The sequence below is a fragment of the Dicentrarchus labrax genome, unplaced genomic scaffold (assembly GCF_905237075.1).
Source record: "Dicentrarchus labrax unplaced genomic scaffold, dlabrax2021, whole genome shotgun sequence".
NCBI lineage: Eukaryota > Metazoa > Chordata > Actinopteri > Moronidae > Dicentrarchus > Dicentrarchus labrax.
The window spans coordinates 3,854,137-3,869,000 of NW_026136705.1; the positions used below are offsets into that span (position 1 = coordinate 3,854,137).

The 14,864-nt window shown below is 36.3% G+C and overlaps 1 protein-coding gene across 1 annotated transcript; it reads left to right on the forward strand.

The window, feature by feature from the left end:
- Positions 1 to 1,941: 1,941 nt before the first annotated feature.
- Positions 1,942 to 14,330, forward strand: LOC127363970 (uncharacterized). Its single transcript, XM_051400979.1, has 13 exons — positions 1,942 to 2,087; positions 2,228 to 2,266; positions 3,190 to 3,472; positions 6,396 to 6,547; positions 8,227 to 8,485; positions 8,585 to 8,730; positions 9,563 to 9,791; positions 10,086 to 10,261; positions 10,467 to 10,850; positions 11,688 to 12,023; positions 12,724 to 12,806; positions 13,053 to 13,133; positions 13,559 to 14,330. The coding sequence occupies exons 1-13, from the start codon at positions 2,054 to 2,056 to the stop codon at positions 13,712 to 13,714; spliced, it is 2,358 nt and encodes a 785-aa protein (XP_051256939.1). The 5' UTR covers positions 1,942 to 2,053; the 3' UTR covers positions 13,715 to 14,330.
- Positions 14,331 to 14,864: the final 534 nt, after the last annotated feature.

Genomic DNA, 14,864 nt, shown 5'->3' on the forward strand with positions numbered 1-14,864 from the left:
TCCATAGATCCTGTGGTGGAAGAAGTATTAAGATCCTTTACTTTTTTTTTTTTTTTTTTTTTTTTTTTTTTTTTTTTTTTTTTTTTTTTTTTTTTTTTTTTTTTTTTTTTTTTTTTTTTTTTTTTTTTTTTTTTTTTTTTTTTTCTCCTTTTTTTTTTTTTTTTTTTTTTTTTTTTTTTTTTTTTTTTTTTCTCCCCCCTTTTTTTTTTTTTCTCCTTTATTATATTTATATTTTTTTTTTTTTTTTTTTTTTTTTTTTTTTTTTTTTTTTTTTTTTTGTTTTTTTTTGTTTTTTTTTTTTTTTTTTTTTTTTTTTTTTTTTTAATTTTTTTTTTTTTTTTTTTTTTTTTTTTTTTCTTTCTGGCTGGTTGTTTTTTAAAAAAATTTTTTTTTTTTTTCCCCCCCTTTTTTTTTGGGGGGGGGGGGGTGTTTTGGGCCCCCCTTTTTGGGGTAGAGGTCGTGACAACTTCAGTAAAAGTCCTAATACCACACAGTCAGTTCTGCAAGTTCTGCAATCACAACCTTAATTAAAAGTGTGTATTATCAGCAAAATTGATATGATTCTTATTAAAAGTACTCCCATTGTAGTGAAATAGTCCCTGTCAGTGTTTTAATATTTTATGATGGTTTTGGATTAACTATCTGTAGTTTATATACTGTTGGGTAGTTTAACCTACAGCAATGCATTTATTTTCTATAAAATCATCATATGTTTGTAGCGTCACTGTCCTGTGAGAGCAGTATTACTGCTTTCATCTTTGTGACAAAGCATTTTCCAGTTTATTTAGCTTAAGAAGTATGAACATTTTCTCAACCCTTTCAAAACAATCCACCAAAATGTGTCTTAATACACTTCTATTCAAGAAACAAACACACAAGAAACACTGCATACACTGACTGTGTGAGCTGGCTTGCTTTGCATGTCAGATTTACTGCCGATTGATTTGCTTCAAATGAATTTGACTAATCCTACCCTCCTCGGGGTAACAAGAATCAAATGTTTATTGCCTGTGCAGGAAGACCAAACCCCTGACCTATTAATATACACTAAGCCTGTTTATTCTAAGACAGACCAGTACATGCACACATATAGGCTACACACAATAATGACAACAATATAAGTAGTATTACAATATAATATTTTAAATGTTTGATCACTGAAGACAGAGATTTATCAAGTTATATATTATGATATATTTGTAATAACAATAAAAAGATTATACAGAATTTTGCATCAAATCAAGTGTAATAAGTGAAATATCTTTTTTGGTGTTTTTATATTAAAGGTCCAGTGTGTAACATTTAGGAGGATCTATTGAAAGACAATGGAGTGAAATATTCTTAGATATGTTTTCATTAGTTTATAATCACATGGAAATAGGAATTCTTGTGTTTTTGTTACCTAATGAGCTGTTTTTATCTACAGAGGCGAGGGAGTTGAAAACTGCAATTACACCACGTGATGCCACAAAATCCTTTATGTTGAACCCTTAAATATACAGGCTGAAAATAAGGATAATACCATGGTGAACTTGTATATGATATATAAATGATGGAATATATGGGTTGTGCAGTGGCACTGTTTTGTTTCCTGAGCTGTTCCTGGAGCTGTTTCACCATCCACAATTAGTACAAATGTTTTCCAGCAGTGAGCAGTTCTATTTCTTTTGTCCATTACATTGTGGGAGAAAATTGTACTATCATTTTAATACATTTTAGCATGCATGCATGACTGTTCTGAGTATACTGCTATGGTGTAGCCCATGAACACCACTTTACTTTGAAGAGGCTCGTGCACGTGTATCATGAACGCACCCTTAATCTGAGTCGTCAATCAAGTGACGTGTACAAGATACAAACTCATGCATAACATGATGTAAATTTGGTTGGCATTTATTTGTGTGCAGGGCCACTGGACTTAACAGTGGAGATCAGCAGGTTTTTGTGAACTGAAGTCTAGATTTTAAGTCTGTACTTTTAGCTTTTTGAGCTCATCTTGGTTGGGGTTTTAAACCACACTGTGTGAAATTAAATTAAAAGCTTTCAATAGATCATGGAGCGGACTCTGGAATTCTTTTTAATTTGGGGTAAGTCATATAATTGGTGTGTAAACGAGTGGATTTATGTTTAAACTCAAGAGTTCATTTAATTCATAATGGCTAATTTATAGATTAAAAAATTTGTAGTTCATTGAGTTTCATATCAGTGTTTAATATTTTATTTGCAGCGTCTATCCTTCTCAGTTGGAGAATTACGCACCAGGCAGGTAAGAAAAATACAAAAGTATTACAACTGTTTTTAAAGTATCAAAGGTAAAAGAACGGCAGTAAAACATCTCCTGTCCGTATTTATTATTATATAATAGATTGGTAATCCTGATGTGTCAATGTGTGAGCAGAATTTTATTTTGTAGCTGATCAAGGGGAAAAAGATTTAAATTCTCGGCACAGTTAATTACTTAAGTTATTTTAGCCCAGTTCTCAACCATCGGGACCCCTTCAAATGATCACAAGATAAATAGTAAAATGAAATTGTATCGTGCATGTGTAGGTCTTTATTATTCTGCACTGTGTAGAAACCTGGATTGAACCTTTGAGCGCCCAATTTCAAAAACATATTAATCGATTCATCGACAAATGTAGCTCGCAGACTAGTCTAGCTATGTAGCACTAACTGTTAGCTTCATACATACATTGATACAAAGTGCTAATTCACTTATCTGTGAGCTTTGAGGTGCAGCAGGTCTTTTTTTCTGCCATGACATACCCAGAAAGCCTTAGGGTGCAGGAACACTGCTCGATTGTGTTGGAGTGACATTTCTTTGAACTTTACACCCCAGATGAATGCGAATTCATATTAAATTTTTGCAGGCACTAAAATAACTTCATAGTCATGTTTCTACAGTAGCCTAGAAGGGACAACCCTAACACTGGCTCCAGATAGGGCCTTTTGTGTTTTTTTTCAGCCACTGTAGAGCCTCATCCTCCTGTTCCAACAGTTTTGGAATGGGAACGTGACACATAGTGTCTTTTTGGTAGTTTTTGTAAAATGTATTTGCTCCCTTTAATTTTACAACATGTTTATGCTTATTTATCATCAAGTGCTTTCCTGTGTAGATGTTTTCCATGTTTTGCAAACACATACTTAATTATAAATTCTATATTCTTTGTGGCTGTGTTAACCCTCCAGCCAACGTGGCTCTGAGTGGAGTGGCTGTTCAGTCTTCAGTATGGGACAGCAGTTTTCATCCGTACCAACCGATTGATGGCATATCTGATCCAGTCATGACTCGTGGGAGCTGCACTGCCACTAAGCGGGAGCAGAGCCCTTGGTGGAGATTAGACATGCGGGGTCCGTACAACATCTCTTTAATTGAAGTCGTCCGAAGAACAGATTGCTGCATTACTGAGTCAGATGGGGCTGAAATCTGCATTGGTAACTCACTGGAGAACAATGGCAACAACAATCCCAGGTGGTATAATGGGTTGAACTCGAATTAATGAATTGTCATTTTATTTTCACATGTGTATGTGGTAGTGGTTGCAAGGAGCTGTTAGTTTCTCATTTTTACCTGTTGGTTGATTTCTTCAGTTTTAAGAGTATTTAATTCTGTAAGTCAACTTTCAACAGCCTGTACAGCTGTGTAGTTCTCATCAGTTGTTTATTATGATTATTATGTACATAAATGTCTCTACATGAAGTGCAAGAATATACTTTCACTACATTTAAATTCATACAGAGAATATTTACAACAAAGACACAAAAATAATTATTCACCATCGCAATGTTTTGTTAATTGCTCTCTGCTGAGAAACATTAAAAATGCCAACGTCTGCCCATATGGCGATAGTGACACCTTGTGTTCACAATATGAACTACATACAGGTAGGCAGGCCACAGTTTCATTAGAAAATTGACTTATGCACTCTCCGGTCATATAAATTCAGGACAGCTCGTACATGGTGTTAAGGCCATAGTGTGGACACCCTGTAGGGGGAATAGGCATGGTCAGCAAATGACATGCACTGAATCAGTGGGCCAAAAATTAAATAAATATATATAAAAAAAGATATACTTATACTAAAATGTTTCTTGCTCAGTTTTCCAGATATTTACCAATTTACTAGGTACGCCTAGTGAAAGTGAATTGCATAAATCTTCACTTTATGGAGATTTTACTTTATCAGAGAAGAGCTGATTCAACTCTGGTTATTTTGAAGTCTGTAGTTTGTGGTGCTCCTGATTATTTTTATATTCACATTGACATATATTTGTAATATTTTGCGCCCTGTGGGGTGGTCGCCTGCAGCCTCCAAACCACTGAGCTGAAACAACATGTCTTCAAGAGAAGATATAATAGTTGTTGTGTTGCATTAGCACGAAATACAAATAATTACATAAAAAGTAAGAAATGAGTAATAAGAAGTAAAGTGAAATAATAATAAAAAATAAAAACAATACAAGCAATATACACTACCAGTCAAAAGTTTGGACACACCTTTTCATTTAATGGTTTTTCTTTATTTTCATGACTATTTACATTGTAGATTCTCACTGAAGGCATCAAAACTATGAATGAACACATATAGAATTGTAGTAAACAAAAAAGTGTGAAATAACTCTAAATATGTTTCATATTTTAGATTCCTCAAAGTAGCCAACCTTTGCTTTGTTGACAGCGCTGCAAGCCCTTGGCCTTCTCTCAATGAGCTTCATGATGTAGTCACCTGAAATGGTTTTCACTTCACAGGTGTGCCTTGTCAGGGTTAATTTGTGGAATTTCTTGCCTTCTTAATTGGGTTTGGACCATCAGTTGTGTTGTGCAGAGAACCAATCATCTAAGTAAAGAGAAACAACAGTCCATCATTACTTTAAGAACTGAAGGTCAGTCAGTCCGGAAAATTGCAAAAACTTTGAATGTGTCCCCAAGTACAGTCGCAAAAACCATCAAGCGCTACAACGAAACTGGCTCACATGAGGACCGCCCCAGGAAAGGAAGACCAAGAGTCACCTCTGATGCTGAGGATAAGTTCATCCGAGTCACCAGCCTCGGAAATTGCAAGTTAACAGCACCTCAGTTAGAGCCCAGATGAATGCCACAAAGAGTTCTAGTAGCAGACACATCTCTACATCAACTGTTCAGAGGAGACTGCGTGAATCAGGCCTTTATGGTCAAATAGCTGCTAAAAAAACACTACTAAGGAAAAGCAACAAGCAGAAGAGATTTGTTTGGGCCAAGAAACACAAGGAATGGACATTAGACCAGTGGAAGTCTGTACTTTGGTCTGATGAGTCCAAATTTGAGGTCTTTGTGCGATGCAGAAAAGGTAAACGGATGGTCTCTACATGCATGGTTCCCACCGTGAAGCATGGAGGAGGAGATGTGATGGTGTGGGGGTGCTTTGCTGGTGACACTGTTGGGGATTTATTCAAAATTGAAGGCACACTGAACGAGCATGGCTACCACAGCATCTTGCCATCCCATCCGGTTTGCGTTTAGTTGGACCATCATTTATTTTTCAACAGGATAATGACTCCAAACACACCTCCAGGCTGTGTAAGGGCTATTTGACAAAGAAGGAGAGTGATGGAGTGCTGTGCCAGATGATCTGGCCTCCACAGTCACCTGACCTAAACAAAATCGAGATGGTTTGGGATGAGATGGACTGCAGAGTGAAGACAAAAGGGCCAACAAGTGCTCAGCATCTCTGGAGCTCCTTCAAGACTGTTGGAAAACCATTTCAGGTGACTACCTCATGAAGCTCATCGAGAGAATGCCAAGAGTGTGCAAAGCAGTAATCAAAGAAAAGGGTGGCTATTTTGAAGACTCTAAAATGTTTAAAATGTAACATGTTTTGAGTTATTTCGCACTTTTTTGTTTACTACATAATTCCATGTGTTCATTCATAGTTTTGATGCCTTCAGTGAGAATCTACAATGTAAATAGTCATGAAAATGAAGAAAAACCATTACATTACCGGTGTTGCACCTTAAACCAACAACCACCTTCTCTTAAAGTAATGTGACACAGTACTATGATGTTAGACACCATACGTAGTGTAGTATGATAGAGGATTGCATATGAAATGTTATAATACATTTATTACATTTTAATATAGTAATGTAATATTTTATTTACAAGTGTAAGAATGTTATAATACAAGCTACTTTAACTTTAACACTGATATAGAATATAATATGATGAGTGATAATACATAACTCTAATGTAAAACTAGTGTAATCAAGTCCATAATGAATAATTCAGCACTGAGACCGAATATAATTTCAACTTAATGGCTGGGTTTGTTGCATTCAGCTGCACCTTCATGCACCTTGCATTACCTACATTTTGTGGAGGTAGGAATGAATCCTCATCCTGTCTCTTTGCCCTTCAGATGTGGAGTGATCCATATCACCAGTGCTGTTACCATGGTCTTCAACTGCAGCCAAATGACAGGACGTTATGTCAACATTTTCCTCCCCGGAGCAGGAAAGACACTTCAGCTTTGTGAGGTCAGAGTGTATGCAACTACCAATATTACAGGAGGTAATTCAATGCAATGCAGTGGTTCCAGTATGAACATGAAGTGAAGTAAAAATGTAAATATGAATATAATTTAGTTACTGCCTTTGTTCACTTTTCTGCTGATTGTAGAACTTATTTAAAATGTCATTCATAAATCAACTGAATCCCAGAAACTAAAGCTTTTTCTCCAAAATTCAAATCTGAAATACAAAATATAGACAAAAAAAATATAAATGTAATTCAGATTTAAAGTGAATGCAGAGCGTACATAATGTATTTATTCAATTGATAATCCTCAAGATCCTTCATTTAAAATGGCATGATAAACCGTAAATGTTTTTGGTGGGTTTAGGCACTCTAGCAGCCTGGTTTATGGATGAAAATGTTCTGGATGGTTGGTTTTGTGCACACATACATGAATCCCGAGAGGATGTACCCTAATGACTTGCTGATTACAAAGTGCAGCCTTTCCCAAACTTAGGGTCGGGACCCAAATGGGTTGCAGAGCAGTTTTTATTAAATCCCCCATTGGTAGTAAAATGCATGACAATGCTATGATATGTGAACTAACATCAGCTACAGTAGCAGTTACCTGAGTCAAGACCGGAGAACAATATTTTCTCCATAAAATGTGGTCCAATTTCACCCACATTACTGATAAAGTTGTGCTCTTGCACAAGACATAATGATGTGTATGTGTACATTATTCAGTGAGGCCCGGCCCTCCCGAAACACTCCACTCCAGCCATGCTATTGGTAGCTATGTAAATAATGAATCTTTGCTCTGTATCCCTAAAAGATATCAAAGTACGATTGACAGGTGAATATCATATTATTGGTTGAAATTGGTTAGTTCGTGCTTGTGTAAGCATGCATCACATTTTATATATCAAATATCTTGATATCTTGATTTTATAATAAATATTCAAATAAATATAATAATAGATAAATAATAGAGTTTTATTTTTTTTAAAAAGGCATACATTGTTAAATAGGGTACAATATCATAATAATATCATAATAAATGATTTTTCATTTCATTTTTAAATTTTATGGACAGTGAAGTCAGTCATGTTTGTGTAGCATTTGAATTGTTTGTTTTGTGTGTCAGTAGTCTAACATGTTGATTTTATGGCAATTCATTATGTATTTTTGCAAGTTTGGGTCCCCAGGAGAAATTTCTCTTTTGGGTTTCAAGCTGAAAAAGTCTGGGAACCCCATCTCTAATGCTACCAAATATCAAGTCAAATATTTCTCTAATCTAGCAACATTTCTCAATATCTTCACATTAGATCAGTAAAAAGTTTGGCTCAGAAATCCATGGTCCCCTGAAGGATTTGGGGAGCCACTGACATTTCCTCCAGGGCCACCATTACACTGACATTTGTGTTTCAGAGGGAAATGTCTCTGCAGATGTTGAATGGATTACAATTTATCCAAACAGTTGCAGATTTGGTGCAGACATTCATCCCTAATCATCTTAGATCTTGTATTTGTTCAGTACTTTGGTTTATCTATCTAACAATTTTGTTATTTGTTACCATTACGGCCTCAAAGGTCCGCTAGAGTGGTGGAAAGCTCTTTATCTTGTTGAACTGTACATTAAATGGAAGACCAATGTTGTGGTTTTCCAAATTAATCTTTCTTTCTTTTTCATTTCATTAATTTTTTCCTAACTGTCTTCATGATACTCCTGCCAGAGAATGTGGCACCAAGGGGAATAGTTACACAATCAGGAGAACCAGATTCTATTGCAACTGCCCCACAAATGGCCATTGATGAAGACTCTGAAACCTGTGCCTCAGTCCCACTGCAAGACAACCCCTGGTGGCAACTGGACCTGATAAGTATCTACCGAATAACGGCTGTGTCTATCATCAGTGTCACAGACTGCTGCTTAGAGGACCTGGACTTTACTGAAGTCCGCATTGGCCTCAGTAGTGACACCAGCAACCAGAGGTGATCTTAGCTGGAACAAAAGAGTGCTTACTTGCTATAGTAGTACTCATACTTACCGACCACTTTGATTCTTATTCTTATACTTCATCCTTCTGTCAGGTGTGTCGTCATCTCTACTATAGAAGGACAGCGCAAATACGACTTCCAGTGTGGAATAATGGAAGGTCGCTTCGTCCATGTTGCTCTCCCTGGATTACAGAAGAAACTGACTGTTTGTGAAATACAGGTGTATGGTACTGTTCTTGGTAAGCTTGAAAACTGATTTTTTTCTACAGAGTTCTGCGTACGTTAGCTGAGCCTTCCACTTTATTCACTGGGCATGCCATATTGATTAAGTAAGTAAGTAAGTAAGTAAGTAAGTAAGTAAGCACACACTGATGATCCAGTGTGTAACATTTAGGAGGATCTATTTGCCGAAATGGAATATCATATTCATAGATGTTTTCAATAGTTCATAATCACCTGAAAATAAGAATGTTTTTGTATCCTTAGAATGAGCCATATTTCTGCAGTAGCCCAGAACACTGGCACTAGATATGTTTTTTTTTTCTGCAAGTTACTGTAGTTCCTCCTACATGGTTGGAAGTGGAGGATGAGGCTGGTTGGTTGCAATCTGCAAATGATGGCACTAAATCCTACACACTGAACCTTTATAGATCTTGATTAAAGAGTAACTCAACACCTCCTGAAAATATTGTTTAGTGGTTTAACTTTTCACCTGGCTGCAGTTATGTACAGGTGTACTTCAAGATCACACAACATCACTGTTGGGTGTGGTTACTGGTGCAACCAGAGGTGAAACAGCCTTTAATTCTTAAGAGATCACAGCAGTTTAGCCTGATGTTAAGTAATGACTTAAAGAAAAAACAAAAACCTTTAAATGTAAGCACATTATTGCTTCCATCATACGTTTACAGCAATGTTCCTTGGGCTTTTATTAAAAATGTAGACTATTTTTTATTTGGCATCAATAAGAAGCCTTTGTTTTACTTCTAAATTCTAAGTAAATTACGATTTTGCAGATGTTTTTTGTTGAACAAATGTTATTAATCTTATCCTCACTTTTATCCTCTCTAGAAAATGTGGCTTTGAGAGGAGTGGCTTTTCAGTCTTCCTTACTATTGGAAACTGCAGGTCAAGCTAGCAGTGTTATTGATGGCCATCAGTTTTCCACCTGCAGCATAACTGAAAGCAAACCCGGTCAGTGGGTGACAGTGGATTTACTGACTCCCTACAATGTGACTGTGATCCAGCTTGCCTACACAGAGGACTGCTGCTATAGTCAGGTCCTAGTGGACAACACAAGGTAAATATTAGGTTGGAAAAGGTTACAGGAATGCATTGCCCACTTCTGTATGTTGAAAGTGGAGACTGTCCTTCCAAGAAAAACTACAGTGGTTGTTGCAGCAAATGCCCAAAAATTATGTTTAAAAGCTACAGCAAACACTGAGGTAGTTTGGCCCATTGGTAACTTTACTCATCGACTCATATTGCTGAGAATTATAATAAAAAAACTATAATGCCGTGAATATATTTTCAAATGAAATCTGGATGATGAAATAATGGATAATGGATAATAAACACTATTTCTATATTTCAGCTGTTCAGTTGACTACAGTAGTTCACGATCTCTGGTGACGGTGGATTGTGGTGGGATTGTGGGCCGCTATGTGACTGTAATCCATCCAGACATACCACCGCCTCTGTGTGAGGTGGAGGTCTACAGCACTTTGGAGAATACTGAAAACATATTTCCTCAGCTGCCTCCACCCAATGGTAAACAGATAATGCAGTTTTATTAAATTCTTACAATGCAGTTCCAAACGGAAATAAAAGAGTCAGCACATTTGCAGATGATGCTGTCATTTACATTTTTATTTTAATAAGGCAATAGTTCTAAAACTCACTGCCAAAGCTAATGTGGTGGTAAAAGCTGATTCAGTGCTGACTGAATTTTCTTAAATTTCTTTTCTACCAACAGATCACTGCTTCTCGGCCTCCTGCAGTCTTGACTACATTCTCATTCAGAATGAACCTAAAACCTGGTTTGAAGCCCAGGCCTACTGCAGAGAGAGGTACACTGATCTGGCCACCATAATCAATATTAAGGACATTAACCGTGTCATTGACAAAATGGAGAATACCTTCTACGACTTTTGGATTGGACTGTATGAAGATGTCATAACCTGGAGTTGGTCTCTGCCAGATGAAGATTATTATGGAGATGGTGAAGCTGAGTTCAGGAACTGGGATCTTGGTGAACCCAACATAGAGCGTGGCATCCAACACTGTGCTGGCATACAAGACACCGGTTTATGGAAAGACCTGGACTGTGACTTACTTAACGACTTCATATGCTTTGATGGTAATATGATAGAAAATGTTATTCACATGCATTTACACATGTTCACAAAGTATCTGTAGTTGATGAGCTGGAATAACTAACTTTGCATGTTTTATACTATTAACTACAAATTGTGATGATTAGAATATCATCAACTGATCTCCAAAGTTCATTGTTCTTTCCTTCCTGGTAGCTATTGGTTGCTATTTATTTCACTATGCTATAAAAAAAATATTATTTTGTGGAACTGTTGATGTGAGCAGGGATTAGTTTATTAATGCTCACTGTATGTGCATTCAACACCACAGTGATAAGTAGTGATTCCAACTTTACTAAAGATTTTTTTATCCAGTGGGTTTTGTACACCTGTACCTGCCTGCAATTGTGGTGGTGTGGTATGTTATAAACATGTAATTCACTTGAATGATAGTAATAATAACACAATCCAGACAGTGATTAATAAAACAATGTGGTAATATACAAACGCAATTTCTAAGAAACAGGGTTGACCAGCAAGTGGACATTTTTAGCTTTCAGTGTCAGATCTTGACAACTATTCCATGGATTGCTGTGAAATTTGGCACAGATGTTTATGGTTGTCAGATGATAAAGCATAATGATTTTGCCATGATTTCCCCCAGCGCCACAATGAGGTTGACATTTGTGGGTTTTGAATGAAATGTCTCAATTGGGTGGACTGGTACAGAGTTTGAAACACACATCCAGTCACTCCAGGCTGTCAACAGCATGTTAGCATTGTTAATTATAATTATTACCACTAAGAACTACTAGTTTTCCATAAGATATTAGTTACTTACGCTATGTATTGGTGCATCATGATCATTTTTGTGGTCACAGGCAGAGGTGGTTCACCAGAAACAAAGATTCTCGTGGAAATACCAATGAAGTGGATCGACGCTCAGTACTACTGCAGGGTGCACCACACAGACCTGTTCAGCGTGAGGAACCAGGCTGAGAACCAGGAAATCCAAAGCATGGTGCCGGCGGGAAAGCTCACCTGGATCGGCCTGTTCGGAGACTCCTGGAAGTGGTCCGATGGGAGTAACTCCTTGTACAGATTCCAGTGGCAGGGGTCATTGGACAACTTAGGAGAAGGACCCAACTGTGCTCATTTTTACAACAGGAAATGGAGCGTAAGATCCTGTCACACCAAATCTATGTTTCTCTGCCACTGTAAGTATTATACAAGTTTATGTAAGCTTTTCAATAGTGCTGTGCTAGTGGGGAAAGATAGTTATTTGTTGAGTTGTCAAATACTGACGCTATGGGTTATGGTAAATGGGAAACAAATAAGTAGTTCAGAATACGTCCACACAACAGAACATTTAGAAATATCCTAAAAGTCCAGATTCAAGCTCTTCAAATATATGGATTTGCTGGTTTTTTCTTTCTGTTTTACATAATTGGAGAGTAAATTGAGTTTACAGCAACAATATATCATACTTGGGCCATGGGAAAATGTAAATAAATGTAATGGAAAATTTAACATTTTATAGACTTAACGGGTGGCCCAGTCAGTTAATTTGATAAAAAAGATCATTAGTTGCAGACTAACAGACAACATTATAAAAATATTGACATACAGCATTCTGCATGTTTACCCAGCATTCATGCTTTTCAATAGGAATATATATTATATAAATTATTCCAAATTACAAACACCAGAAACTATGGTGGCCATTTTAAAGTAACAGTAACAACACTTCTTATTTTTGGATGATTATATACTAATGAAAACATAGTTATGTACATCATAATGCATTTCTGTCAATTGATCTTCTTAAATTGTTACACACTGGACCTTTTAAATCAAAACATTTCATAACACTACCAAAATGAAAGCTCGGTAATCACATCAGCAACACTTTTTCAGACTTTAAAAAGAGATCTGTGTTGAGGATCAGCACTGACTTTGACATGAGTGACCCAGACATCCAGCAACAAATCTTAAACCAGGTGAGAAACAGACATCTACTGAGGTATTGTTTCATATGTGCATGCATGACTACTCCCCTGTGTGAAGGCATGAATGGAAAGTAAAAACTCAACATTTCATTTATAGAAAGTGCTGATTACCAGACTGCTAGCAATGTCAGTAGTTTATAAGATATATATCTATATCTATATCCATATTTAATTATATCCAAGTAATTATTAAAGTTATAGCAAATGTAAAGAGTAATATCTGTGTATGAATCCTAGCTGGAGGCAGAGATGAAAAACAATGGCATCAGTGATTTCAAGATCAGCTGGAGGATGAGTTTCACACATAAACAAAGCACAGTAAGTGTCTTTTTTCTCTCACAGATTTTCTTTTTTACCGTCTATTATACTTTTTTATTGCTGATGTTGTCCTGGTGTATAAACCTTCTCAAAGGAGCATTTATTAAATCTTCAACTTTGAATTATTCTCACTTATTTTGTATGGAAATACCTCAGTGATACTGCAGCTGTTGTGCAAAATTTCCCATTTTTAAAAGATGATAAAGATGCTTTTGACATGTTTAAGAATTGTCTAAGAAAATTTAAAACTAATATGTCCTCTATTCTGGCAAAAACAGAGAGATATCTTAGTAAAAATATATCTAAGTAAAGAGGCAGAGTCAGTTATACTTTAATTCTCTGGTTTTCTTTCTCTTTTTCTTGGTTTAAAAATATTTTGCTGTTCTCTTGTTGAAGTTTCCTTTTTTCTTTTGTTGTTCCAACAGGTGAGTGCCACCGATGGTAGTCCTGCTACTCTGACTGGACCGGAGTTGAACAATACGGACCAGACGACTGTTTGTATTAGTGATGTAATGAGGAATTTGGGGGAAAAGGAAAAAACAAAAATTGACAAAATTAAAGGAGGGCGAAGTTTGATTTAATTTAAAGATACTGTGTGAAACCATGAATCTTGAAAAAGTTATGTTAATTTTATTTGTGTTTGTGTTTGTGTGAGCAGCATAGTTACGTAGCTAATGATAGCGTGCTAGAAACTTTGATTTATAAGAGCTTGTGTTTATGTAAGTGATAATGCCCGGCCAGGTGTCCATTATCTCTAATTAACTAATGTTAGACGATAGAGGAGGTTTTGTGTGTTTTTGATATTTAGTATTTGCAGCATTTTTCTTTGGCATTTGTTTTGTGGGTTTGTAAGTTTTTGCTTCTGCTTCGTTTCTGTGATTGCAGCATTTTTCTGTTGCATTTGTTTTATGTGTTTGTGTGTTATTGGTTTTGCATCATTCCTGTGTTTGCAGCGTTTTGCCATTTGCTGCGAGTTTGCCCTTGTCGGCCACCGTACAGATATTATAGGAAATGCATTACAGGATTTGTTTGCATGCAGGCTCTCTTTGCATATACATATTTTCATGGCTTTTATTGTTGACATCTGCTCTTTAAACTATTTTGTGCCCCGGTACTACAGGTTAAAATGAGTCGTTCTAGCTAACTTTCTAGCATATTTTCAGAAACGTTATTAAATGCGCTGTCCCTGCAAATAAATGAGAATAAAATGGATAAAGCAAACCTCACTAGCTCAGTTAGCCATCTGTCTTTCTTGAGAATGTTTTAGTAAAATTTGCACAAAATACACCTGCAGAAATATTCTGTTGTAACAATACATACATTTCAAGGCCATATTCTGGTAACAGCCTTGTAAGTGCTTGCTAGCCTGAAAAAGTCTACTTTTATTATTATATTCCTGCACACTAGGACAATTATTTTAGTTTAACTGGATGATTCCTAATGTGGGAACAAGCTCGGTAAGTCTTTGAACGCATGGTAAGCAACGCTGCTGGTGTCAAAGGACCACTGGTAACCAAATCTGCTCGTGTTCCCTCCTCACTACTTTGAGTTTTGCATGAAATGACATGAAAAAGTGAAACAGTTTCCATAAATGTTCTCAACACACAACCTGAACTCATTGACAGAGCTGGTTTTGCAACGACAAAAGAGGTAAGTCCATCTTAAAAATATATACCAGTAATTTAAATTATTCTATCCTGTAGAATACAGATCAACACAATGTATGTAATT